Source organism: Heterocephalus glaber, unplaced genomic scaffold, assembly GCF_053883595.1.
Source record: "Heterocephalus glaber isolate CG9 unplaced genomic scaffold, H.glaber_assembly_v1.0 deba00001594, whole genome shotgun sequence".
Lineage (NCBI taxonomy): Eukaryota > Metazoa > Chordata > Mammalia > Rodentia > Bathyergidae > Heterocephalus > Heterocephalus glaber.
Window position 1 is genome coordinate 16,892,120 of NW_028258369.1, and position 27,636 is coordinate 16,919,755.

Genomic DNA, 27,636 nt, shown 5'->3' on the forward strand with positions numbered 1-27,636 from the left:
TATCTTCTAGAAGTCAAGTTTTTATTTCAATTATAATTAAAGTCTTGGCCATTTATTAGCTCTAACTTACATATTTAAAGAAACATTAGACAACCGTTACAATTTAGAAAGGCAAGGTGTCATTACCAAGTAAATCAATGTGTCCCTTCTCCCACCAACGAATGAAGCAGCGACATACATTAATATTATTAGATATGATACACTGCTGCAAACCCTAATTCTCTTCTCCACCCTCATGTTTACCATGTGTGTATGTGTGAGTTGGTTAGAATGCACCAACCATCTAACGATCAACAGCAGGATGAGTTAGGCTTGGGCTTTCGGTGAAGATTGACGGTGTCTGTCTGAATCAAGTGATCGGACCTATCTTCGGTAGCGAGAACTCTTCGAACTGCTTCCTCAAAGGCTGCTGCAACATTGGTGGCATCTTTTGCACTTGTCTCAAAGTAAGGATAGTCGCCGTTGTCCCTGCACCAAGCTTGGGCTTCTTCTGTAGACACCTGCCGTTCGCTTATGTCGACCTTGTTGCCCAAAATCACAAAAGGAAAACTTTCGGGCTCTTTCACATCTGCGTAATATATGAATTCTTTCTTCCAGTTACTCAAGTTTTGGAAACTCTGTGAATCATCGACACTAAAAGTAAGCAAGCAACAGTCAGAACCTCTATAAAAAGGCGTCCTCAGGCTTCGGAATCGCTCTTGACCAGCCGTGTCCCAAATCTGCATGGTGACAAAATGTCCATCCACCTCCAGATCTTTATTTAAAAATTCCACACCTATTGTATGGAAGAGCTGGGCATCAAACTTATTAGTTACATATCTGTTCATAAGAGAACTCTTCCCAACTCCACCATCTCCAAGGAGAATTACTTTTAAAAGTGATGATTTTCCTGCCATTATTAATTTTAGGAGCTTTGACTTCAGAACCCTGTAAAATAAAAGTGAACCATTATATTCCTTTACACATGTATAGTTATCCACATAATTTTAGGAATATCCATGTTTGAAACAAAACACATAGCCTCTACTCCTTTTTGCAAGGGGAATGAATACCTAAATAACAAGCAGTTTCATTTACTGAGCTCTCAGCCATGTTCCAGCCTCAATCCCACCATTAATCCGGGGAACAACTGGGAAGGGCTCACTCTTCCCCTTTCTCAGGTCACGGCTGTGAAGCTAGCACTTAAGTTCAAGTCTGATCTCGAAGACCTTGCTCTGAACCATCACCCTATGATCAGCCCCTCCCTGCTCACAATATGCCCCACCACCATTTGTTAAGTGCTAAAGACTAAGGTCCATAAGTTTCTTTAGCAATTTCAAACAAACAGCCTTTTAGTGCTCCTGACAGGGATTTGCTCTACCGTCCCTCCCCCTTCTCTGCAGACACGCCAAAGCCAGAGACTTGTAGAAGCCACTGATCTGGCCATGAAATAAAATGAACCAAGCACTGAGTGAATGCAGTTTATTCTCATTAGGAACACAACGTGAGCAGCAATGGAATTTTTAATGTAGTCTAGCACATTGTACTCACGACTCATTTTGGGCTGCTCCAACTCATTGAATACGAGCCTGTGCTATTTGTTGTTTGTGTGTTTTCAACTGGAATGAAAACCTAAAACAAAAATGTGCTACTATACTATATCATTTAGGAGAAATCCTAGGGCAGGATTAAAACCTTTCCTACAGTCCAAGAGCCAGCTTGGGGGATGAGATTTCTGAGAGTTACTGTTGAGAGTTACTTCTACGTGCTGGTGGGAGCACACTTCCCATTTAATGCTTCTGTTTTCGTATTTTATTACAGATAATTTCAAACATATAAAATTTCTGAATAATGAGATAATGAACTCCTATGAACCCTAACCCAAGCTTTCCCAATTATCAATGTATGGCAAATCCTGTTTCCCCCAGGTTACCCCAGGCCCATCCTTGTCCTATGATTTTGAATCAGTTTATATGATCTGTAAATATTTCAGTAGTAAATAGCTTTCTAAATATATTACAATCTGTGAAGGAAAACTTTAGTGCAACACTGTCCAAAAGAATTTTATACGGTAATGGAAATGTCCAATAGCCAGTCACTAGCCACACATGGCTGTTGTGCATGTGCCCAATGAGTGAGAAACTGAATGTGTGATTTTATTATTATTATTCTGGTGCTAGTGATTGAACTCAGGGCCTTGCACATGCTAGGTACACAACTGATCACACTAAGCTATACCCCAGCCCCAACTAATTAATTTTAACTCATTTAAATGGCCACACTGAAAGAGCCAGTAACTACTGGCATAGCTCTAAAGCAAATATGGTTAATAACCTTAACATCAAGGTGGATAGTGTGACTCCCCCAATGGAAAGGTAATAAAGACATGAACAATGATTGTTATATTGACTAGGACAAATTTGCAAAACCACTACAGTAAACATTATCTGGCTGTCTTGTTTTGGTTTGTTTTTGGTACCGGAGATCGAACTCGGGACCTTGCGCTTGCGAGGCAGGCGCCAGAACCACTGAGCTAAATCCCTGGCCCTGGCTGTCTTGTTATAGGCAAATGTGAAATCAGTGTAACGTAAGTGAACGCTCTAACATGTAAGAATTCTGCATTTCTGCTCTATTCTGATAACCACCTCTAGCAACTTGCCTAATGAAAAATCAAGTGAATGGGAAGCATGATTAAAAAGGACAGGTTCCTTACCCCAACTCTTTCAAATTACCACTCCAAAAATGACCACTGTACTTAATAAAATTTAAACTATCCAACAAAAATGCGAAGCAATTAAAATGGTTACCCCTTAGATCATCTTTTGATTATCAAATATCTTGCTCTGCTCAATGCCTTTAATACATTAATGTTAGAGAGAAAAACAAAACACACTCAAAGCCAGGCATGGTGGAGGAGCATGCCTATAATCCTGGCACTCTGGGAAGCTGAGGCAAGGGGATCTCAAGTTCAAGCCCAGCCTGGGCAACTTAGCAAGACCCTGTCTCAAAATTTTAAAAAATTAAAAGGGCTGGTGATGCAGCGCAATGAAGGCCTTGGATTCAATCCCTCATACTGCAGAAAACAAAAACAAACAACAACAACACCTGTAAACAACCTCAAGCTCTTTGATCTCCTGCCACAGGTAACAAATTCACTAAATCAGTTCCTTTAATTATGTAGACTCTTGCTTCAACAACTACAACTTAAAAAAGATTACTAACCCCCCCCCAAAAAAACTACAGCCACGTGCCACATAATGACATTTCAGTCAATACCAGATCACATATATGATAGTCACACAGATTATAATGAAGCAGAAAAACTCCTATCACCTAGTGACATAGCTGGCCTCACACAACAAATTCCCCACCTGTTTGCAGTGATTTTAGTGGAAATCAACCTACCATGCTGCCAGTGTATAAAAAGTATAGCATGTATATAACATTTGATAATAAATGACTGGTATCAATTTATGGACTTACAATATTTTTCTTTATTTTAGGGTGTACTTCACACACATTAAAAATGTACTGTCAAACACCATACCTTGTTACACTGCATCAAAAGGCCATGTCAAGTGATTGACCTGTACCATTTCGGTTTCTGCCAATACCACTTAGGTTTGTGTAAGCACTCTATGATGTTCACATAATGTCAAATCACCCTATCAACATGCTTCTCAGAATGTACCCTTTTGTTAAACAACAAATGAATGTATGAAGTGTGACTGAAAAAATATAGCAAATGTTTAAATTTTCAAAATTATAGTAAAAGACACATTGCCATTAATCCCCCTCAAAATATTCTTCTTCACTTGTGAACACACTTATCCCATCATTCTTCCCAGTTTCTGAAGCAGTTCTGGAAGTCATTTTATGTGAGTGTATTTAGTTATACTGTCATGGCTGCCTTGATGTCCTGAATCCATTCAAGACATTTACCTTTCATGGTCATTTTGACTTTGGGAAAGAGCTGGAAGTTGCATAGTGCCAGATCTGGTGAATAAGGTAGATGAGGACACACCATAGTGTTTTTATTTGACAGAAACCACCATAAACTTTTGATTATTGAAGGGTGATCAAAAAACAAAATGAATGTTTAAAATTTTATTACAGTAAAAGACATAATGTCATTAATTCCACCTCAAAATACTTCTCCCTGCTTTGGACACTCTTATCCCATCATTTTCAGTAATGTATCTTTACTGTAATAAGGTTTGAAAATGGTTGGGTATTCACCATATTTTTGATCATACTATTATTTCAACACAGAAGAAAGCATCTGTCTAATGCTCCCTCGAAATGACTACAATTCTTCAATGGTTTATTCTGCAGAGATTCAGAACTAAGGTCAACTTCTAGGGCAAGGTACCTGGCCTAAGCTTGCCTAGGCACCTCCCTCTCACATTCTTTGCTTCAGACATTCTGAAATGCACTGTCACATGGCGCTGACTCACTGGACACACTGTCGCCTTTGCCCAGCATAGCCTGGTCTCTCTGCCCTCCCCCCTCAAGGGACTGCTGTACCTTCGGACCTACTCAACATGTTCATCACCTCATCAGCAGCCCTCCTCAACATTTTTCCTTTCCCACACTTTTTAACACAGGAAAATGCAAAAGTTCTATGTTGTGTTATGAGGGAATAACAGATGTGCATAATTCTAGCCTCTTATTTATCCTAATATTTTAGTAAGTCTCTACCGACACATCTGCCTGAGCAGGCATGAAATGGTATTGGAAAGCACTAAATTTTTAGACTCTTTTAAGTCGAATTATAAGCCAGGGCATGCAATCTAGCAATCCCAGCTAGATTACTGGTTACATACATCTACCAAATTAAGTTTTAGGACTTCTTGGAGATTTATAATTTATTTGTCAGGGACAGAACCTAGGGCTTTGCACATGCGAAGCAAATCCTTTACCACTGAGCTACACCCCAATCCATGTCATTGTTCTGACCAAAGAAACTTGGGTTATGCTAAACTCACACACCAGAAAATAAGGAATAATTTTTTTATATTTCAGATAACCCTATTTGGGAATATTGGGGCATCTGCTAAATAATTAATATACATATGAACACCTTTTTGATTCTAGCCTTGGTGTTGTATACAAACACACATAGTGATATAAATATGCAAACCATCTGATTTCCAATTGACATCTAACAGCCAGCTTCATTCAACTTATACAGTAACATACTTACAATCATCTTATGGACATTAAAAATAATCCCTTGTTTTTATCTAAAAACAGTAGAATTCTTTGAAACTTCTTTAGTTTCATAAGTTAAAGAAACAAAAGTATCCTCTATAGTATATTATTTTTAAATTTACCTAAAAATACGTGAAGTCTCTTACATTTGGGATGAGTGTCCAAAGGCAATAATCTTCAAGGTTAAAACACTACTTTAGGGCTGAGAGTGTAGCTCAGTGGTGGAACACTTGTCTAGCACACATGCTGCCTTAGGTTTGATGCCCAGGACCACAAAACAAACAAAATACTTTAGTAATTCAGCTAAATTCTACAAATAAAGAAATATGAATAAGAAAAGCACATTACAGCCAGGCATGGTTGTGTATACCTGTAATAATACCAGCACCCTGAGAGGCTGAGGCAGGAGGATTACAAGTTCAAGCCTAGTCTGGGCAACTTAGTGACTCAGCGAGACCCTGTTTTAAAAAAGGGCTGAGGATGAAGCTTAGTGCAAATGCCCTGGGGTCAATCCTCAGTACCACATACACACACACAAAAGCATTATTACATAGGTCAGAACCCTTACCTTAATAACTCAGTTCAAGCATCATTATCTGCAAAGAAAAAAATAAGAAAGCTCATATTAGCAATGCGTATGTTTTTAGAATTAAAATGTGAAAGTATCTGAATTCTATTTGTAGTCAAGATCCTTAAGCGAAAAGGAAAAATCATACCTAAATTCTGCCTGTGATCTTTCTAGGCCTAAAAAATGTCCTACACCAAGTATTAGTTTAATCAGTTTTTTTTCAAAGTTTTTTACCTGTTCACCTTTCTGAGTTTCATACTGAGACAGCTGTAAAATTAAATGAAAAGAAAGTGGATGATACTTCACTCATTCTTTAAAACTTGCCCAATACTGGGTGACAGAGAATTAGTTTGTATTCCAGAGAATAGTCAGGCTGAGGCTAAAGGCACCACAGTGCTGTCAAACTCATGGGCAGCCAAGGTACAGATGGCAATGCCCCTATGGGTGAGTAAGAACACACAGCCAGAAAGAAGTCAGGTCCTGTACCAAGGGTCAAGAGTGCAGTGCAGAGCGGGAGCTCTGTGATATCCTGAGGGCTCCTGGGAACACGAGCAACAGTGGAGCGCCGGGCTGTGTCTCAGTGATAGAGCAATTGCCTAGAATGTGTGAAGCCCTGGGTTCAAGCCCTAGTACCACAAAACAGCCAAGAACAATAGTGCCTCCCTCCTATAGCTGTTGGGTCAGGAGTGTTTCATCACAGTGCCAAGTTCCCTGGATAAGCGCAGGACATTTCTGCAGAATAAATATATGAGCTCTTTACTTCTTTTACAGACAGGTTCTTTTCACAGCCATTTTGTACCTCAAATTTCAGAGCTACAGGCAGAACAAATCAGAGGGTTATGTAGGCCTACCCGAGGGAGCCAAAGGATTCAATTCAATATGAAAGCTTCCCAATGGTGCCTATGTGGATCCATACTAAAGTTCTAGGTCTCTCAGCCCAAACCAATGGTTGTACCCCTGGCACCACCCACCCTTATCAAAAGCAAAAGACATTTTTTGTAGGACTTACGTAAGTCCTTAACTTATAAATTCAGTCAATGAAAAAATACAGTATTCTTCAAAATGCTGGTATTTACGGTTAAGGATAAAGCCACAGTAGCAGCTAAGGCTGACTGGGCCCTGCGACGCTGCACTAACACTGCAATTACTTCTCACAAATTTCTGATTACTCCTACATTACAGATGAGGACACTGACTCAGAGAAGCTACATACCTGGCTCAAGATCATAAAAATAGTAAAAGGTGGAGGCAAGATATAAACGCAGCTAAAGCACAGATACTTAACCCACTAGGCTATGTCAACTGCAACTGTTTTTGCATTTGTCTGAGGGTTCTGCTGTTGTTGCAGATATATTAAAAATAAGCTGCTAACACTCAGCTTTTTTTGAAAATACACTTTGATAGAAAACAAAATATAACTATTTCAGAAAACAGAACTATTTAACCCTTTTCCCACACATTATAACTTGCTTCATTCTCAGGGCAGTTTGATATGTAAGTCCAGCCCTATCCAAGCCCTGCGACACTGGTGCACCAGGGAAAACCGGGAGGAAAGGGAGGGCCCTTTGACAGTCCGAACTGCAGCCAGAGGCCTCCCGCCAAGGCCCAGTGGGCTCCAGCCAAGGTAAGCATTATTCTTTCTGATCCTCCTGTGCAATTCCGGTCACCAGAAGCTGGTTGGAGGCCATGAACTGCACACTCAGGACCCTGCTCGTCTGCCCAGTGTAGACACCCACGAGCTCCCTGGAGGAGCCTGGGACAGGTGCTCTGCAGTGTGTGCTCCGGATGTCCCAGACACGAACTGAGTTGTCCATGGAGGCAGAGGCCAACAGACCACTGCCTGAGCTGAATGTGAGGCTGGTGATACTGTCCTCGTGGCCTCTCAGCTCTTTAAAAAGGGTCCCAGAGGCCAAGTCCCACAGCTTCAACTGCGTGTCCTCGCCAGCGGATGCCAAGTACTTCCCGTCGGGGGAGAAGGCAAGAGCGAGCACAGAGCCCTGGTGGCCCGTGAAGAGCCTCACTGTGGCCCCCTGCTGGGCACTCCACAGTCTCACAGTCTGGTCGCCAGAGCCGGTGGCTAGGTAGTTGGAGTTCGGATGGAACTTCACGCAGTCCACATCCGCCAGGGGTCCCGCATAAATCCTCAATGGGTATGTCCGATCAAAGGACCACAGCCTGGCAGTGCGGTCATGGGACCCGCTGGCAAAGTACAGGCTGTACGGGCTGATGTCCACGTCCCACACAGGGTAGGCATGTCCTTTGTACAGCACAGTGCTGGTGAAGGTGCCCAGGTCCCAGTAGCGGATGGACGTGTCCTCAGAACAAGAGAGCAGCCCCGAGCTGTCGGTGAGGAAGCGCACACCGTACACGGGCCCACAGTGCCCACGCAGGATCTTTATCTCCGTGCCTGCACTGTCCTCCTCCCCCTCCTCTTGCTCCAGAATGTCACAAGCCAAGCGGATTCGTGAGACGTCCACGCAGCGGGGCTCTGACTTCAACTTCTTGGACAACAGGCTACAGATTCTTATGCAGAAGCTGTCAAAGCCAGCGGCAAGCAGCTTAGTGTCGGGGTCGAACTCAGTGGTGTTCAGGAGCTGCTGCGTGTGGCAAAAGGTGTAGAAGCAAACCGTGGTGAGGGAGGGGGGCCCGGCCCGGACGCGCCTGATGCTCTCCTGCAGGGCCTCCAGGGCGCCCTCGTCCTGCAGAAGGGTGATGGGGGCAGGGCTGAGCTCCTGTGGGGTCTCCACTCCAGTCTTGTGCGGGGTGGCTGCTTCCCCGGCAGGCTGCACGTCCAGCTGGATGTGCACAGTGTGGACTTGGCACAGGGCAGCATTGTCTTCACTCTTCAGGTATCGCATCAGGTAGTAGTAGCCGTCTTCCGGGAGACGCACCACGCACTTGCTGTCTAGGAAGGCAAGGAGCCTGGGGTTGGCCTGGACGTCCTGCATGGTGTGGGTGGTCCGCAGCTGCTCTATGATGTCCCTCTGGCTTTCATCCCGCAGGAAAAGGCCATGGAAGCGATCATAGAAACTCTCCACCACGCTCTTCGGGCTGCTCTGCACCAGGCTGAGGTGGAGGTAGACAAAGAGCAGGTAGAGGAGTGGTATAATGTCATAGCTCGGCGGCGGCGAGTCTGACTCCGTGAGAAACTTCCAGAGCCTCTGAACTGTTCCTCGGCCTGCTGGGGGTCCGCCTGGCACAGGACTGCGGCCACGAGTTTGGTGCAGCCGGCCTCTGCCTCCACCATGAGGCGGGCCACCATCTCCTCCAGCGTCTGCCGCAGCCGTGCCCTCTTCGGGGGCCAGTCCACCGCCACGTACTGCCGGCTCCTCAGGTAGTGGACCACCTGCACCTGCAGCTGCTCCTTGCACACTGGTTCCATGACCTCGACGCTGGCACATCGGGACAGGCTGCACCGTTAAAGGGCCGCCACACACTTCCGCCGCTGTTGCGCATGCGCAGCCGCAGTGCTCAGCCGCCGCGTGGGTGCTACTCCGCGCCCCTCTCCTGCCCCCCCCCACTCCACCCCGTGCCTCACTCAACGGCCACCGTGACCCAGTACTGGGTGGTAGCTGTGGGACGCCTGAGTTGCTCAGTAAGACCTTTCAACTTGCTCTATTCCACGATCTGGATGTGCAAGAGAACAAGTTAGAATGACAGAACTAGTATTCTGACGTGTCACTAAGCGGTCAGTGTAAAGTGCATCTGACTGTGCCGATGTTTTACTGGAGTTTAAGTGGTTTAAAAATGACTTAAATAAAACGTGAGTCAAACATTTGCAGGCTCACTTCTGATCCCGCTTAATGGAAGCCTAGTGGTCGATGGAACAGTTTTTCAAGTATTTTCAGTGAGTGCCACAATGCCAGACACTGAGCCACACACAAAGCTACTTAAGTCACAACTGTGGCAGTCCTACAAAAGGAGGTACATGGTATAGAGTTCAACTACTGACACTCAACCAAACCTCAAAGAGCAGCTGGAGGTGGTGTGGTGCATGTCTTTAAAGGCAGCACTGGGAGGCTGAGGCAGGAGGAAGGACAATTTGAGTCCCACCTGGGCAATTTGGCAATTTATAGAGACCCCGTCTAAAAATAAAGAAGGCCTGGGAAGGCAGCTCAGTGTGAAGGCCCAGGGTTCAATCCCCAGTAGATGCTATCAATCAATCAATCAATCAATGGATGCTTAAAAAATAGTGCAGGGGAGCCTGCCTACCATCCCCCTCCTTGACTGATAGGCACAACTTGGGGGTACAAAACACGGGCCCCCTCAACCAGACTGAGGCCCTGCACACCTCTGTGATTTCAACCATCAGAAGGACTTTGTTTGCATACCACATGTTTCGTAACATAAGCCAAGTATTTCACCTGCAGAGCCATAGTTAAGGAAAAAGCAGTACCTTCCTGATAGGTCTCCCACTACCTCAGCAGCTATTATGTATAGTAGCTGCCCTCTTCCTATGGTGCCTTGCCCCCTGCCCTGTGTGACATCATGCCAAGATGGTTGCTCCCACCAAAGAACAAACCCTTCTTCCCAGCATGCCCCTGGTCCCACCTAGAAAGTAACCTAATACTGGCTCACCTCCTACCACCTAGTGACATCACCAGCTCCTCCACTCCCTGATCACTACCTCACTCAACCCTACCTCAGCCCCTACAAACCCCACCCCAGTCTCTATAAAAGACTCTCCCTGCCCTGGCCATATTGCTTTTGTCTCTCCCTTGTTCAGAGACAGCCCAGCAGATCTATTCCCCTAATAAAGGCTTGTTGTGGCCTGGTCTGGTCTTGGTCTTCTGCCCTTTTACCTGACGCTTCCAACAGTGGGGGGAAAGTGGGTTGTGTTACACTGTGTTAATGAGAGACCATACACTGGTTTCCAGTGGGGGTGTTTCGTGACTCAGTGACCATCTCAGCCATGCACTGTTCTTGAAGATACAGCTCTCACCAATGTGACTCCAAGGGAGGGGATCTGACTCAAGTTTGACCACAGGCTAAACTCAGCAGGAAGTGGGGGGAACCAGGAAAAGGGACCAACTCATACAAGGCCCTGCCAAGGAGGCCTAGCCCTGGCATGGATTAGGAGACCCCCAGGAAGGCCTGAGCACCTGGAGGCTGGAGAGGAGTGCGCTAGGCAGACAGGACTGGAGGGCCAGGGCCTGGAGCGGCAGGGCCTCAGAAGCCATGGGAAGATTTCTGCCAGTGCCCTAGGATAATGGAAAGCCTCCAAAGCAGCTTCAGCAGTGGCTGAACTGCTGAAAGGGACCATGAGTTCCAAGTGAGGGGAGGAGGAAGGCTCCATCCAGGCTGAGCTGGGATGGATGCCCTCACCACCCTCGCCACCACCAGTGAGGCTTAGGAGTGCAAACAGAGGCAGTTCTGCCTCACGTTTGATCCTCCAGTCACATATTTACCAAGTGACTTCAAGCTTGCCTTGGCGCCCCACCCAATTCCTCCTCACCACCCCTTGTACACACAGCTGGACTTCATCCCCTCCCAAACACCTGCATCTCTGACTGAACCCTCTTCCCCTGTGCTCCTTACACCTGTGCGTGCCTTTACCATTTACCATGCAGAACTCTGGAACTGACTTATTATGTCTAATAACAGTGAAACAGGCTCTCTAAAAAGATTCAAATTATATAGACATGCATCATACCACTTGTTAGTTTTTAGACTACATCTAAAAATACAGGCCCATACTATTCTAAAATCACCTTTCTACAAAAAGAAATGAAACTGTAAAAATGTCTAGTTGGGCGAATGGGGATGCCTCAATGCCTAGTCAGGGGATCCTCTCAACAACCTGATTCATGGAGACATAGGATTGTATACTGTTAAGTGATGAAATCAAGCAGCATGCACATTGGAATCACACTCTGTAAAGTGTACAGATTTATATTAAAGTCTATAAGAAAACCCAGAATAATTTGAGAAACCTAGAATAATTGAGAACCTCAAATACTGAGTTCAGTCATCAAAGTTCCAATTTGGTTCCAAAATGACGCTTTTTAAAATATCAAAAGTATTTTTAAAACCTTCACTTTCATTTAAAGCCTAACTCTCAACATTACAATTAAAATGAAATGGAAATCATTTGTTAAAATTTTCTTCAAGTACCCACCAGATATCAAGGATATCACTTTCTGAATCTTTCAGTAGTTCACTGTATTAAATACAAATTCAATGACACCAAAAGCAAAAGCAACAAAAGAAATAATAAACTGTATTTCTTATAATTCCTTAGTTTAAAAAAACCCAAATAACCCAATTTAAATATGGGCAAAAATGCTAACGACTTTAGCCAATACTGTAGTCAAATGCAAATCAAAACTACAATGAAATACCATTTCACACCTGATGTGGCTAAAATCAAAGACAGATAACAACAAGCAATGACAAGGAGGTGGGAAAACTGGGAAACCTCATACACTACAAGTAGGACTGTAAAATGGTACACTGGTAAGAGAAAAGTTTGGCAGTTCTCCAACAATTCCTCTTCTAGGTGTATACCCGAGAACTGAAAAGCCTATGTTCATGTAAAAGCTGGTACATGAATGTTCAGTTACACTATTCATAACAGCCAAAACGTAGAAACAACCCAAATGTCCATCAACTGAGAAATGAATATGGAAAATGTGGCACATTTTATATACACAATGCTGCCATGTGGGCGGGCGGCACCTCAAACACATAATGCTAAGTGAAAAAGCCAGACACAAAAGCCTACATGATGTTTGATTCCATTTGTCTGAAATGTTTTGCAATAGGCAGGAAAATAGAGCTATGGTTGCTAGAGATTGGGGGAGGGTGGTAAATGAGGAGTGACTGGTAACCGGTATGGGGTTTCTTTTGGGGGTAGTGAGAATATTTTGGATGATAATGACAGTTGCACAACTGTGTGAATACTGTACACTAAAAACCAATGAACTATTTAAAAGGGTGAACTTATCCTGAGAATTGGACATATAATCCTAAGATTCGATTTACACGGCTAGAGCTGCAAGTGATCTCCTTGTTCCTTTAAGTCAACGAGTTATACATATACTAGGTAATACCTCAGGCTCACAATAGCATGTGTTAGCACCAACATATGCTGTTTGTGGCACATGCTAATCTGAATGGGAAGTTGGGCAAGCAGGTCACTGCAAGGAAAGAAAATGAACAATGTTTTCAACAAAACTCAAAAGACAATAAAGAAGAGCCTTTTATGCCAACCTTTTCTGTTCTGTTCTTTGTTTATGGTGCTAGGGACCAAATCCAGGGGCTCACACATGCTAGGCAAGCACTCTACCACTGAGCTACATCATGAGCCCTTTTAAAACTTTCTTACTTTGAAAATCTATATAGCTATATATACAAGTATAGGCACTAGTTTCTCTCGAGGGATATACTGTTAATTGCAACTAATGTGTATTTTTAAAAGGAAAAGGCTGGTAGGCAGAAGGAAAGGGAGAATTTCACTTTATATTCTATATCTTTCTAAAGTCCAAAAATGTTTAATACATATTACCATTATTTTTCTTCCAAAATTGAATTTATTTTGTTAGTGTTAAAAATAACAGTATCACCAAAAGATAAATACCATAATTTAGAGTATTCATAATTTAGCGTATTACCAAGACACAAGAACCATAAAAAATGATATCCAAAATTTTGTTAATAGCAGCTACCAGATGTTTAATAGATTCCTTCAGTTATAATGATCAGTAAAATGAAAAGATCTGGCTTCTGACATATTATACAGGTAGTTCTGTAAGTGTTCCGAGCGCCTTGTTTCCAGTCGTAGCTGTCTAGCTCTCTCTTCAGCAGCCTGTTGCTCTGCTATTTTCTCTATTCGTTTCCTTCTTAGCCATTGTTTAAAAGCCTTTTCCCGGCCTTCTGTTCCTTTGAGGAAGAATAAGCATTCCTCCCGCTTTCTTAGTTCTTCTGACTTTCTTTCTTTCATCAGCTCCTCATGCTTTTTCTTAAGCCACAATCGGAAAGCTTCTTGTGGATCTCTGTCTTCTTGTCTGCTGTTCACGTCCTCAATTTGCTTAGCTCACTGGATTCTCCGCATTGCTAGAACCTTCTCTCTTTTTTTGCAACCATGCTTTGAAGACCATGTCGTTCTCTTTCTTCTTTTGTTTCTCTTCATCTATTTTCCATTGTTCTTCTTCTCTCTTAAGCTTCTCTCTCTTCCTTTCTGGCTGTTTCCGGAGTTCCTTCTGTTGAAGGGAAAGAGCATGTCGGGGTCACTGGAGATATACCGGCAGACTGTGTCCGATGATGATGATCAGCTTTCCCAGTGCCTTTACTTCCATCTGAGGTGGCAGCAGAGCGTGGATGAGTCTTGGGATTGGGTGGTGGCTGAGGGACAGAAGCCAGGGGCTCTCCTGTTGATGACTGAGTAATCTGAATCTCTGCCGTGGGCCCTTCTTTCTTGACACCATTGATAGACGAGCTGGGAGATCTGAGTAACAACTGCTGGGGTTCACTTTCGGTACTATTAGCATTAATAAGGGGGGCAAAACCCCTGGCTCTCAATATCTTGTAAATTCAGAAGTTCAAACTTTCCATCTTTCTCCACCAGTATCTTCATATCCTCGTTTTCTTCAAAGCTTCCTTCAGTAAGTGACAGGAGTACATTGTCTTGCCCTAACTCATTGGAAATACATAACTGTGATAGTTTTCCGGACACATTATTTTCATTTTCAAAGTAAGTTTTGTAAGTATCACTGTCTTCTAGTGGAGGAACTTCCAGATCAACTAATTTGTCCCTGAACTTAAGTTTTCGTTCCCTTTTATCATCCATGGGTTCTTGGGTCTGTAGAAGTTTGTTAGCTTGTATAATTTTCTCCTTAATATATCTGCTTACTTCCTCATCCTCTTCCTCCTCCAGGTCTTTCTGACTTTCTAGTTTGGATTCCTGAAAAGAGTTTTCACTATCTGAATCTGATAGGCGATCCAAAGACCGAATACTTGGGACAGAAATAAAGTCATTTCTTCTCCGTGAAACCTCATCCTTCAAAGATTTATCAAGATCAGAGAGCTGTTTCATGTGTTCTATTTCTGTTTCATTTTTCTTTTAATTCCTGATTAATATTCTCTTCCTTCTCGTAAGCCACCTCTATTATGCTGGGATCAATTTCTTTTTCATTAATTAACCACTCGAGGTCCTTTCCAAAGTCATCTTCATATTCTGCACTTTCTTTTGAATCAGTCTCTTTATTTTCAATTTGTTAAAGCATAATTCCTGTGTAAGATGCGATGGCTGGGGTCACAGAGATGGCCGGAGGAGCTCTTCTCCCCTTCTCTTTCTCATTACCATTATTTTTAACAAAACAAGTTTTAAAAAATTTTACTTTGAGACATTTGCCCTGGCTGGCCTTGAATTTGTGATTCTCCTGCCTCAGCCTCCCAAGTAGCTAGGATTACATGTGTGTACCACCATCCCCGGCTCAACCCTTTTCTTCTTTCAACACGATTTTCTCAACTTTTCTATTCTGTACTTTTATCTTATACCACCCAACTGTTTACGAATACAGTAGTTTACTGGTAGCACCCTTTTTTCTGGCCATCTCCAACCCCTTGCCAGCTTTCAAACCCACATATTACAATAAACCAAGGAAGAGAATATAAAGCCTTTAGATCCAAGCATTAGGAGTACAATTATCTAAGATGAATCTTTATATGGATTAAAGCTAGACGTTATTTGTTGGTTGTTGTTTTGTTTTGTTTTGTTTTGAGACAGGGTCTCTCTTTGTAGTTCAGGCTAGCCCTGAACTTACTACTTAGCCCAGGCTAGCTTTGAACTCATAGTGATCCTCCTGCCTCTGCCTCCTGAGTGCTGGGATTACAGACGTGCACCACCACGCCTGGTATTTGTTTTATTCTTTAAAGCTAGACATTTTTAAATGGTCATGGATCCAATTGCCTCCATTCTTACTGATAACTAAATCCATTTTTATTATTTTTATTACACAGGATTTTGAGCATGGCATTCAAAAAGCTATCTAACCTCACTATCAGCTTGTCCCAATTAGAGTGGTACCTCGATTCACAAACTTAATTCTTTCCACGATTCTGGTTGCAAACCAAGTTGGACAAGAACCAAATCAAATTTCCCCATAAGGTCAACATTGAACCTAACCACTGAATTTGATTTGGTTCTTGTTCAATTCAGTTTGCAACCAGAATCGTGGAAAGAATTAAGTTTATGAACCAAAGTATTTCCCTACAGTGCATTACTCCTACGCCTATCTCTGGCATTTACTCATCCTAGCTTTACAAGGGCTGGGACTGTGGCCTTGGAGACCCGGGTCTACCTCCATGACTATGAAAATTCCAGTCATCTGGGGCCTAGTTCACATCGCCACATGCAAGAAGTCTTCTCTCAGCGCTCATCATTTTCACCTCTATTACAGCTCCTCTCTGTTTCTCAATTACAATGTCGACTCCCTGGGTGGAACACACACAACACCTAATGCCATCCATTCAATCTGTCCTTTTAGGATCTGGCACATTGTGTACAATGCTCTGCATATGGTGAGGTACAAATAAATGTCATAATGAGAACAAAGAGTAAATTACTTTCTCCTTTATTCTGTAACTATATTATTGTTCTCTCTGTACTTTCTGTACTTATATTTGTTTCTCTATCAGTTCTCCCATTCCATTCTGGGGGTCTATTAAAATGTGTGGGAACAAAAAATTGACTCTTATTTGCAAGTCTAATGAGAAAACCACTTTAAAGTAAGTACTATTGATTGACCACAAAAGGGAGCTGACAAACACTGAGAAACTAGTACATCCCTCTAGCAAGCTGCCAAAGGGCAAGGAGACTTCCTTTGCAAACTGCCTTCCCAAAACTTCAGATTTTGAAGCACATACTCCATAATGCTTTGCCTAGTTCTCACTTCCAAAAGTTTAAATTGAATTTACCGCTTCTGGTTTAAATTTAACAACAGTTCTTTTTTCAAATTCACAAATTCCATTTGCATTCACCATGAAGGTCCGCTTTACAACCATATCACTTATTGAAATTAACCAGGGAAACAAAAGCATAATCTCATAATTATTTCTATTTATACTTGAACCGTTTTTATTTCCTTATGTCCTTATTCAGATATATCTCAGCTAATTAGTTCAGTCTTCCTGGTTGTCATGCTTCGGTGTAGGAAAGCAAGTCAAGGAAAGTCAGTAATACTAATGGGTGCCAACTCTACACCATGAAGGTACCCCCTTACACATAAAGGAAAAAAAGGATTAAAGAAAATACTGTACCATAGGAACAGACCAACTCGGAGGCAAGACTTGCCAGATGAAATAAATTAGCTAGTCAACCACTGAGTATTATCTCACAGACAGACACTGCTAGAACAGGGAAAAAAAACCGCAAAATACAACCACACTATTGCTCTCAGAGTACCTGCCCTATTCAAATAACTCTTTTCAATAAACATTTTTTTGAAAATGAATCATCTAATTTATCTTTTAAAAGACATATGCTAAGTTTTTCATAAAAGTACCTTGTAGTTAGGTATGGCGGGGGGAGTAGGAAGGGAAGAAGAAGAGAGAGCAAAAAAAGAGGTAAAGAACGAAATCGCCTTAAAGCACTGGGAGAGTACAGAGAGGAAGGGATCCCACAGAGCCATCTCTGATGCCAGAAAAGGTTCAAATACCGGAAATGTGACCCGTTCTACTGAGGAACTGCATTTTGCTTCATATGCAATTTTAATCCATCTACATTTCAAGCCCAGCGTGCTGATCCTGGGCGCTAGGCTGGATGGTGCGGGCCTACAGTGCAGTTCACAGAAAGTCCTCAAAGGAGTGGAAGGGGAGAAATGCCCTACTCCCCAATCACACATGGAATCAGAACGAGTGCGTGGATGGAAGCTTGTGTGCCTGAGCGTTTTTCTGGAAAGACTAAAAAAGGTTTCATCTGTTGGTGGGAGTGCAGACTGGTGCAACCACTGTGGAAATCAATAAGGAGATACCTCAAAGAACTAGGATTATAGAGGTCCCATTTGACCCAGCTATTCCCCTGCTGGGGATCTTCCCAAAAGAATTAAAAGAATCATACCACAGCAATATATGTGCACCCATGTTCATAGCGGCACAGTTTGTAATAGCTAAAGCTTGGAAACAGCCCAAGTGCCCATCAACTGGAAACTGGATAAAGAAGATGTGATTTTTTAATAAAATGAAGTACTACTCAGCCATAAAGAACGACAAACTACACATTTATAGCTAAACGGATGCACATTGAGGCCATACTCTTAAGTGAAATAAATAGGACACACATGTGTAAATACCGAATAAAGTTTCTCTAGTGTGAGAAACTGAAAGTGTAAATAAGGATTAAAATGATTAAAACGAATAATTGATAATTTGTAATAGGAAGAAAAGGTCCAAAGGGTAGGGGAGTTGGGAGGGGAAGGGGAAAGGAAAGAAGTAAAAGGAAAAATTATGAGAAAAGAAAAATAATGGAAACAAAGTCTGTGTAAATAGGGAAGGGTGGAGGGGGTGAAGGGTGCACAGGTAATGGGGAAAAAATAAGAACCAAGATACATCATGTACAGTACAAGCACCCAATGATAAATGTAAACATATTGTATACTTAAAATGTACCAATAAAAGAATTTAAGCAAAAAAAAAAAAAAAAAAAAAGGTTTCATCAGATTCTTAAATTCTTTTTTTTTTTTTTGGTACCGGGGATTGAACTTGGGACCTTGCGCTTATAAGGCAGGCGCCGGAACCACTGAGCTAAACCCCCGGCCCCTGGATTCTTAAATTCTGATCCCCCACACCTGATCCATTTGTGAACCTCCTAATGCCCCGGAGACTTTTCAGTGGACTCGGTGGGTGCTGTATTATTCCCCCTCTCCTCTGCCCATGAGAGTTATTACACTACACTTTGACCTGTAACAGTCCCGAGAGCAACCTTACTCATGGGACTCTGCTAAACCCAGGAAGTGAAGATGTTTTGTTCTTTGGTTTGCTTTTTCAGGGCCAAGGATAACTCTATATCTAGTAAGACACTTAAACCTGTAAAAGGCACTTAAAATAGTTCTTGACAATAAAGAAGAGTGGGGACAATCTAAGACTGCACTCTGAAGAACAAAATTAAATGAAAAGAAATGGATAAAAGTCACAAGATAGGAATGCTGGGAATCACAGCCGGGTATTTCAGGAAGAAAAAATAATTTGAAAGGAATGACTCTGAATGCATATTAGAAAAATATACTAAAGCAGCAAAACACAAACCAAATGTGCTCTGCAATGAACATGTTCTGCTATCACAAAGGAAACACTGTTGCTGTTGCCTCTCTCCAAGATAGATAAGAAGGCAAGTGTCTAATTCAGAGTAGACAAGGATAAGGGGCTGGAGAACTTGTACAGTATATAAACCCTGGCTCACCATACAAGCACTGCCCACAAGGCCCCAAGCCACAGCAAAGGAGAACTTGACAGAGAAGTCAAGAGGTGGGGATTATACTGGGGGCGGGGGGTGGGGTCTGGCACACAGGACTCAGCTAGATTTGAGACTCCCGATATCAACCTGCAGGGCAGTTGCAACCAGCTCACAAGGTGCTGTGGGCAGCTCTTCTCGAAGGTCAGTTTATCCAACTGAACTTTCACTTCTCCATCAACCATGCCCCAGTGTGCCCCTAGAGGGGTGCTGAAACTGACTTCTCAAAAAGCTTTCTAAGCCAACTTGCTGCGCCCATCACTAATTTCCTCACCTACCTCCAAACTAGATTAACCCTCCGCTCAGTATACTGTACCTGGGCTCCCAACCCTCCGTGCCCCTGAATGTCACCAGAGAAAGAGTGCCTACTGGCCAATCCAATGGCTTCCTCTCAGTTCTCATCAACAGCCCTAAAGTGAATCAAAAGAAAAGTGCTTTAGTATTTCACCAGTCTCTCCAATTCCGGGCCAGCTAGCAATGAATTCTCTCAGGATGTACATGGCAGAAAATCTCAAAAGGGTATTCAAATCTTCTTTTAAAACACCCAAGAAGGGGCTGGGGATTTAGCTCAGTGGTTTCGCCACCTGCTGTGCAGGCACAAGGACCGGAGTTCAATCCCCGGTACCAAAAAAAAAAACCAAAAAAAAAAACCACCCAAGGAAATGGAGGCCCACTGTGAAAGCGTCTGATGCCATACTGCACTTCCAGGGGCAGCGGAAGAACCTTCAGGTCTTAGCCAGGACTTGCCATCCATCACTGCCTCTCTCAGGTCTATTTAGACAACCTGGCAGCGATGCCCTTGACAATGTTTCCCATTTAAGTCATCCATAAAACTACTCTGACAACAGGTTCTGCTTTCTCTTTCCCTCATTTTCTTAGCTTTCTTCAACCAGATGGCTCCCTTTCCTAACAGGCTCTTAATGCAGCTATTTCCCAAGGTTGATGTTCATACCTCATCCCATACAACAGCTTCCTGGGCAATAAAAACCATTGATTCTTAAAGTTCACCTCCACGCTCTCAACCCGGTGCCAGGCAAGGATTTCCAACTTCTATAATATTCATATCTGGTACCCTGGTGGTAGTTCAAATTCAACATATGTAAAACCATGCGGCGCAGGCCACGGTCACAATCTCACTGCTTGACGCAGCTCCGGTGAAACCGAGACTATGGCTGAAACCACGACTCCGTCCTTGGCTTTCGCTTTCCGCGGTAGTGATTCCCTCGGTGCTGTGCTCTCCGGGAGATCACTGAGAGGATGAAAGTCAGTGCTTCGGAAATGGTTACTAGGCCGGGATGACAGGAAGAAACTGTAAATCCGTTTACAGAAAAGCCCCTCACTCCTACCTCCATGAGTAGTGGGGACGTGACATCCACAGGCCCTGACTGCACAGAGGGAGACTGGGACATAACAAAGTCAGGACGCAGTTAGGGCTCTTGGAAATGCTGGGTACTTCCAAGGCTCGGACAAATGGTTAGGCCCTGACTACTTTAAGCCCACAAATATTTGCAGCAAAACAGGGATCTCGGTCCATAGAAAATAAAGGAAAGTATGGGCCTGTCCCAATGGCTGAGCCCCCTCCCAACATAGCTTATAGGTGGAACATTATGATCCCCACCAAAAGGAACAAATTCCATACAACGTTTACCCAACATTACCCCTGCCATATGACAAATATTGCTTACGAGAGGAGTTAAAGAAAGATGAACAAAAGAAAGGAAAAAATAAGGTGCCCCACTGTCTGGCACCTGGTCACCCTTGGCCAACACCCGCAGGGCACACAACAATGAGATCCCGCGAAACTTGGCCTAATGAGGTAGCCTGACCTTTCTAAAATGCTTCTTGTTCCTCGAATGTAAATCTGATAAGTTAGCAAGAGTTCCCGTAGCACCCAGAGGAGTATTTAGAACTGGGTGGTCTAAAATAGTTTCTTAGATGATACCAGCTTTTCTTTAACTCTGTATGAAAACACACTGTGTATGGACCCACGTGCTTACCAAAGCTTTGTGTAATCAAAATGTATATAAGTAAAGTGATTTCAGTATAACTCAGACGGGCAAGCTGAGCTGCCCGCCCTCCACTCAGTGTCTGTCTCATTCTCTCGTCGCTGACTCCACACCTCCTCTCAGGACCTGAACCCGCTGGAGCTGGACTCCGGCAACCATGTGAATTCTTTTCCCGAAATCCAAAATCTCTCATGTCTTACCCACCTGACTCATCCACACAAGAAATGTATCCACTTCCTCCGCTATCTATTGCCATTGTCTTGTTTGCTCAAATAACAAGTTCTATGGCTGTCATAATACTAATGGCCACTATTTACTGACTACTAGGGTAACTAGCATATAGCACCTTGAATTCTGCAAGTCAGACACTATCGTCCATGCTTCATAGATTGGTAAACAGAAGTTCACAAAGACTAAATTAATGCCCGAGGTCTAATTAAACAAGGAAGGTTGAATGTGTTATCTTCGCTCCCATCAAATGACAAGAAGGACTAAGATGCCTACAAATCCAATAAAGTCAAGAAGGAACAAACACAGATGCAAAGCAGTAATGAAATTTAGAAGATGGAAAGTAAATGGCCCAGTAGTGACAGTGAAGCCAGGACATCCAACACAGACAGAAACAATGGACATGAGAAAGTGGATTCTACCTAAGAACTGAATAGTTCATAGGTACCTCTTAAGACCACCAAGACAAGTCAGGGCCGAAGCATAGCCGTCTGTGAAAGGCTGCCGACCCACCTCTGGAACCCTAGCAGGCCTACTTCCAAAACAAGTGCATCCAGAAGAAAATGGGGAGAGAATGGGAAGGAAGGTAGGCATGAAGGAACAGTCTGCATGGGAACCCTAACTGTGGTTCCCTTCCTCTGCCCCTCCCTCCTGTGACCAAAATGCTCTGGGAGTGATGAGGGTCCAAAGGAAAAGGCTCAGACACTGGAGAACTGAAAATCAATTTTAATGCCTTCTTTCCTTACTGCTAAACCTTGCAGTGCACAGACTATAAGCAGAAACACCAATTTCTAATCATGCGCTTTGCAGCCTGTGTGCTGAGGTGCAAAAATGCACAGGGGAAAGGCAGGCTGTTTTGAGTGTCTGAGGGAAACAGAGATGCTCAGCATCTGTAGGGCACCATGCTCAAGGGAGCTCACAGCATCAATACAAGATTGCACACATTCTTTCTGATGACATCTTTGTGAAGCTGGGGTTCCCAGGACTGGTGTGACAAAAAAAAAAAAATCACAAAAAATCACGTGAAGTATGAATGGCAGCTGTTTGCTCCAAAAAACTCCTTTTCAAAATGTATTGAATATTAGAACTCATTGCAGAGGACACTGTGTACATCAGTATGGCGTGGTCCTCTAGCAGTGCTGTTCTGACTTGCAACTAACTATGTATGTCTTTTCGGGTGTATCACCTGAGCAAATACCTAGGCATGAAGTGCACAGACTAGAGCAGTCACACAGCTGCAAACAGATCAAGACAGTGATCTCTAACGTTTTTTTGTTTTTTTTTTTGGTGTGCTGGGGAACAGAGCCCAGAGCCTCATGTATGCTATGTAAGTACTCTACCACTGAGCTGCATACCCAGCCCTGATTTCTAGCTTTTCTGAACCTACCAGAATCATTTAAACACTTCTGTTAAGAGTTCTACATAGCAAATTTTAGAAGCAGATCTGTAAGGCTTTTTTCAGGCTTCTCTAACACTGCTAACACAGCCTCTCATGAGAACTAATCTAGAAGTTACCTTAGCTTCTGTACCTAAAAAACTAATCGAATTCAAAAGAACTTGACATTAAAATAGTTCAGCTCCTTTAACCCATCCCCCATCCTCCACACTTGAATGCAGAATGTGGTAGGAGAATGAATGCATGGAGTTGGTCTATACACTTCTACCATCCCTGGTCAAACGATGGCATACATTTGTAATGCACCGAGCCTGAGATAAAAGTGGAGCTGTAACCACAGAATGTGAAGCCTGCACTGTTTCCCTTCGGTATTTTTCCACCTCTCTCTCTCCCATACAAACATAGCTGTTCCCTTACTTACATTCACTGTCTACATCCAGTCATCTTCTGTGTTCATAATAAGCAACAGAATTCTAAAGTGCAAACTCACCAAGATCAAAAATTAATGAAAATGGAAAAATCCAGAATGTGGAAATACCAGAGCACAACTTTACAACATGTACATTATGGAGAGTTACACTGGGGAACAGGGAGGTCTCCTCCAAGTGATCTAACCACCCCAGGAATGCCCAGGTTCTCTGGCAAAGTAGGCCTGTTACTGCCTGTGGCCTGCCCCTGCCTCCCCCTCTACCTGTGCTTACCTGGGTAGGTCCAGGCCTCCTCCCTCAGGTATCCTAACCTTCCACTTGCATCACAACCTCCCACCAGAGCCCCTGAGGCACTTTGTGAATTCACCTCCAACTCTTGCCCCCAAATCCTTAATAAACGATCTCTGTTGATGGCCCACTTAGTCACAGCCCTATTTTCTTATGCTTAATTTTGACTAACACGCTTATTACCTAGATAGCTTTCAAGTTAGATGCATTGCTCAAACACACACACCACTTCTAATTGGCTTATATCCTCCTGCTGCTTCACTAACAGGCTGCCCGGGGCAGAATTAGGTGGAAGTTAGTAATTTGCTGTCTCTACTTGGTGGCATACAATCTCAGAGATTCTCATAGAGATTATGAAGTACAACCTCTCATTTTACAAAGGAATGTGGTGACCTAACTTGGCCAGAGTAGTGAGACAACTAATGATCTAGCAAGATTCCTTGGGCACCAATTCCTCTTGACCCTTCCCGGAATAAAAGATGTAACTTTTGTTAGATTGCATAGGACAGCAATCATTTTCAGGTGTGTAATTCAACACCCTTCACCCACCCCACAGCAGACAACTCCTGATGAGAGGCGGGGAAATCTATTTATTAGCGAAGAACACACTATGCTTTGGCATGAGTTAAAAACCAAAGCTATGCACAAAAAGATGCCATGTTGACTAGATGAGCAACATTTTCACAGGGATGCCTAAAAGGTGATTCAACTCTTTTTGACTCCTCCCCTCAATTAACCACTCCCAAAGTTCACCTAACAATTAAAACTGCACCTAGAATGAAGTAATTTATATTTTGAAAGCCCTGTTTTAAGGCACGGCAACACCAGGAACAGAGTGCTACAGCGCTTATCTAGCAAATGTGAGACCCTGAGTTTAAGCATCAGAAGAAACGCAAAATTTTTTTTCATCATTTATTTCTTGATTTCCAAGATAAAATGCATGCATAACTCTTAGCTACTGAAGCTAAATTTAAGGAAGAATGTTGTGCTCCATTCCACAAGAATGGCTTCTTGTAAATACTCATGTGTGGTCAACTGTGCAAAGCTATAAAGAACCTATCAACTTTCCCCCAGCACATCTAAGTCTGCCCACAGGAACTGCCCTGACACAGGTACTGTGCTGGGTGTGGAGCTGTTGTGTTCTTTTAATGAACACTTGGCTCTGTTCTTGAGTAGCCCAAGCAATAAATTCTGTTCTCGGACTGAGTTAACCTAATCTTGTGAGTGTGATTACACTGTAAGCTTCAGCAAGGCTGACGTTCTCCCAGTAACCACCTCGCTAGCACCTCTGTATGAGCACCCCACAAGCTGCTCAGAAAGTGCAGGCAATTGGAATAAAACCGAAACTGCCCGGTTCAACACTTCCGACTAGTTCTCAAATTGCTGTCACTTTTGCCTTAAAATAAAAAATGGATTATGTTAATGGTAATGATTTGCTCACTCCATCATCTTTTACATGAATGTACCTCTTAGGCAGGACAATTTTCCCAAGCTTGCTTTTAAAATATATAAGGAGGATCCTATTCTAAATAGGAAAATGACATTTCACCCGAAGACTACAGAAGCAGGTGAAATGAGAGCCCTGGAGTTACAGTCTGCTCCATCACAGGGCTTCTCAACCCCAACACTAGCCACATTTGGGGCCAGACAATTTCTTTCTGGGTGAGAGGTGTCCTGTAGGTTATTCCTGACTTCTGCCAAGTGCCTGCTAGCACCAGCCCCTCCCTGGCCCCCACCTGTGAGCCAAAAATGCCTCCAGACATTGTCAAACATGGGGAGGGGGAGCTCCAGTTGAAAACTATTCTAAAATCACAGACCTGCTTTGAAAATCAGCTCTGTCCCCCCCACTTAAGTAGCTTTGAGAAAGAGATTTAGCCTTCCTATGCCCCAGCAAATTCCTCATCTGTAAGATGGAGCTATTGCTTTAGAAATACAAATGAAATGAAATGGAAATGCGTGTACGGGATTTACATGTACCAAATATCCAGTGCCACAGCAAGCATCCAATAAATGGTAAGAAATATGGGAAGGCTTAAAAATTAATTTCTATAACCAAAGGAACATTTATCTTCAGGCTTCCAGAGTACTGTAGTCTAGATGGAAGCGGTTGAGACCGAAAAAGAAACAGAGGAGAGAGAGGCTGGAAAAAGGGACTAGCAACAAATATTTTTCCCCAGTCTCCAAGAACCCGGATGTTCTACTAAATTTTTGCCCATCTTACTGTAACCTCCCAAATACGTAATAAACCAAAACTACCTCCAAATCACAGTGTCCAAAATAAATGTCTCCAAACCAGAATTTTTTTTATTATGAGAGGAATTTACCATAACGTACACGAAAAGACTGAAAACACAGAGTGCCACACCACTGTTAGAGCTGGAACTTTTTTAAAGATATTGAGAGTTCTATACAAGGAGTGATGCTAACTTGAACATAAACTTCTAGAAGACAGACTAAAAGGAAGCTTCTTAAAAGTTCCTAATTGAATAGTTCTGGGTTTCTTTCAGCTCTAGCTTTGCTCCACTGGACAGCTTTTGAGATTACAGGCCATGTAGGGATTTTCCATTACTATGGTACCAGAGGCAAACAGGCAAACACGTAAAAACAAAAATCGATCCAGTTCTGTCCACTGATTTTATAAAGACGCCAAAATCCTATGAAAAGATTACAGTCACGCGCCAATTTGGAAACTTGCAGCAAAGTTATTCCTCAAAAGAGCTGTGGTCACGGGATGTGTCATCACTTAAAAAAAAAAAAAAAGGAAAGAAAAACACACAATACCTCCACCAACTTTTTGGTCAGCACTTAACATTCTCATCTTGCCTGTTTACTGACTTAGAAGAAAGAAAGGAACGCAATTCTGAAACCCTGGCCAGAGTCTGAATCGGATAATGGCCCAGAGGGCCTGCAGCCCCTAGCAGTGGCTCTGCATTGCAAGCTCCTCACCTGCGTGCTCGGAAGACTCATTTAAGCAAACCTTTGGCTGGGGAGGACGTCAGAGGTCGCCGAAATCAAATAGTGCAAGCGCCTTTGCTTCCCCTGCATTAGTCATTCAGGCGCAAGGTGGGTGTTGGTGTCCCCGTGGGGCTAGGGAAAGATTGGTGTCTATGTGTGCACTCAGGTGACTGCGTGTATTCGTCACCGTGTGCTTCTGTCTCCCAACCCCTCTCCGCCTGTTTGGGGTTTTGTTCTCTCTCTCGGGGTCTCTCTCCCGGGGGTGGGGGTGGTGTGTGTGTGTGCGCGCGCGCGTGCATGTGTGTGTCCCTCTGGGTGTGCAAAGCCGTCTTTCCTCCTGCGTCATTCAGTACGAGACCGGGGAGCTCAGTACGAGACCGGGGAGCACCGAGCTGGCCCTCCTCTCGGAGCTGGCTTGTGACCCACGCGTCCCGCGCCCCAGCTACCCAGGGCCAGCGTGCCGTCTCCCCCCGCCCCGACCAGCGCCCGCCCGGCCCCAGGGGCGCCCCGAGCCCCGCTCACCTCGCAGCCACACGGAGGACTCCCGAAAGCTTCGGGCCGGTTCACCTGGCTGCAGTGAAGACGGAGAGTGGGTCGGGGAGCGGGCGTGCAGGAGGCGGAGGCGGCGGTGCTGACCTGCTCCAGCTCCAGCTCCTCCCGTCCCGGGCGGAGGGAACAACATGGCGATCGCGAGGGGCAGGGCCGAGGAGGTGGGCGGGGCTTGAGCGGAGTGGGGAGCGGGGGAGAGGAAAGTAGGGGTGAAAAGGGCTGGCCCCGGGGAAAGAAGGGGCCTTGGGAGGGGCGGCCTGGAGATGGAGGGTCAGTCGCCCCCACCCCTGACTGTCTTTGCTAAATTGCAGTTTTCTTTCCTTTAGGCTGCTTCTCGTGCCCTCCTGCCAGTGTTCCGGTGACAGTGTGCATGAAATACAATAATAGTTATTTTTTAAAAGTTTATTTAAAATGGAAATAGATCTCATAATCACAGGATGTTATTACATTGCTAAAAACAAGTGTGCAAACGCTCGGAGAACAAGCAGATAGGTAAAAAATGAACACAGTTGTGATATTGTGGAATAGTAAGAATTTTTATAATTTTAATCTTTTCCTTTAATCGTGTTAATACACTG

The 27,636-nt window shown here is 43.6% G+C and overlaps 1 protein-coding gene and 2 pseudogenes across 1 annotated transcript; all 3 read right to left on the minus strand.

Moving 5' to 3' along the window:
- On the minus strand, positions 1 to 27,193 carry Rab9a (RAB9A, member RAS oncogene family). The gene is made up of 3 exons (XM_004870999.3): positions 27,032 to 27,193; positions 5,762 to 5,789; positions 1 to 927 (listed from the first exon to the last, which is right to left on the minus strand). The coding sequence occupies exon 3, from the start codon at positions 894 to 896 to the stop codon at positions 291 to 293; it is 606 nt and encodes a 201-aa protein (XP_004871056.1). The 5' UTR covers positions 897 to 927; positions 5,762 to 5,789; positions 27,032 to 27,193; the 3' UTR covers positions 1 to 290.
- On the minus strand, positions 5,796 to 9,269 carry LOC101704108 (TAF5-like RNA polymerase II p300/CBP-associated factor-associated factor 65 kDa subunit 5L pseudogene; annotated as a pseudogene).
- Positions 9,288 to 14,976, minus strand: LOC101704463 (coiled-coil domain-containing protein 181 pseudogene; annotated as a pseudogene).
- Positions 27,194 to 27,636: the final 443 nt, after the last annotated feature.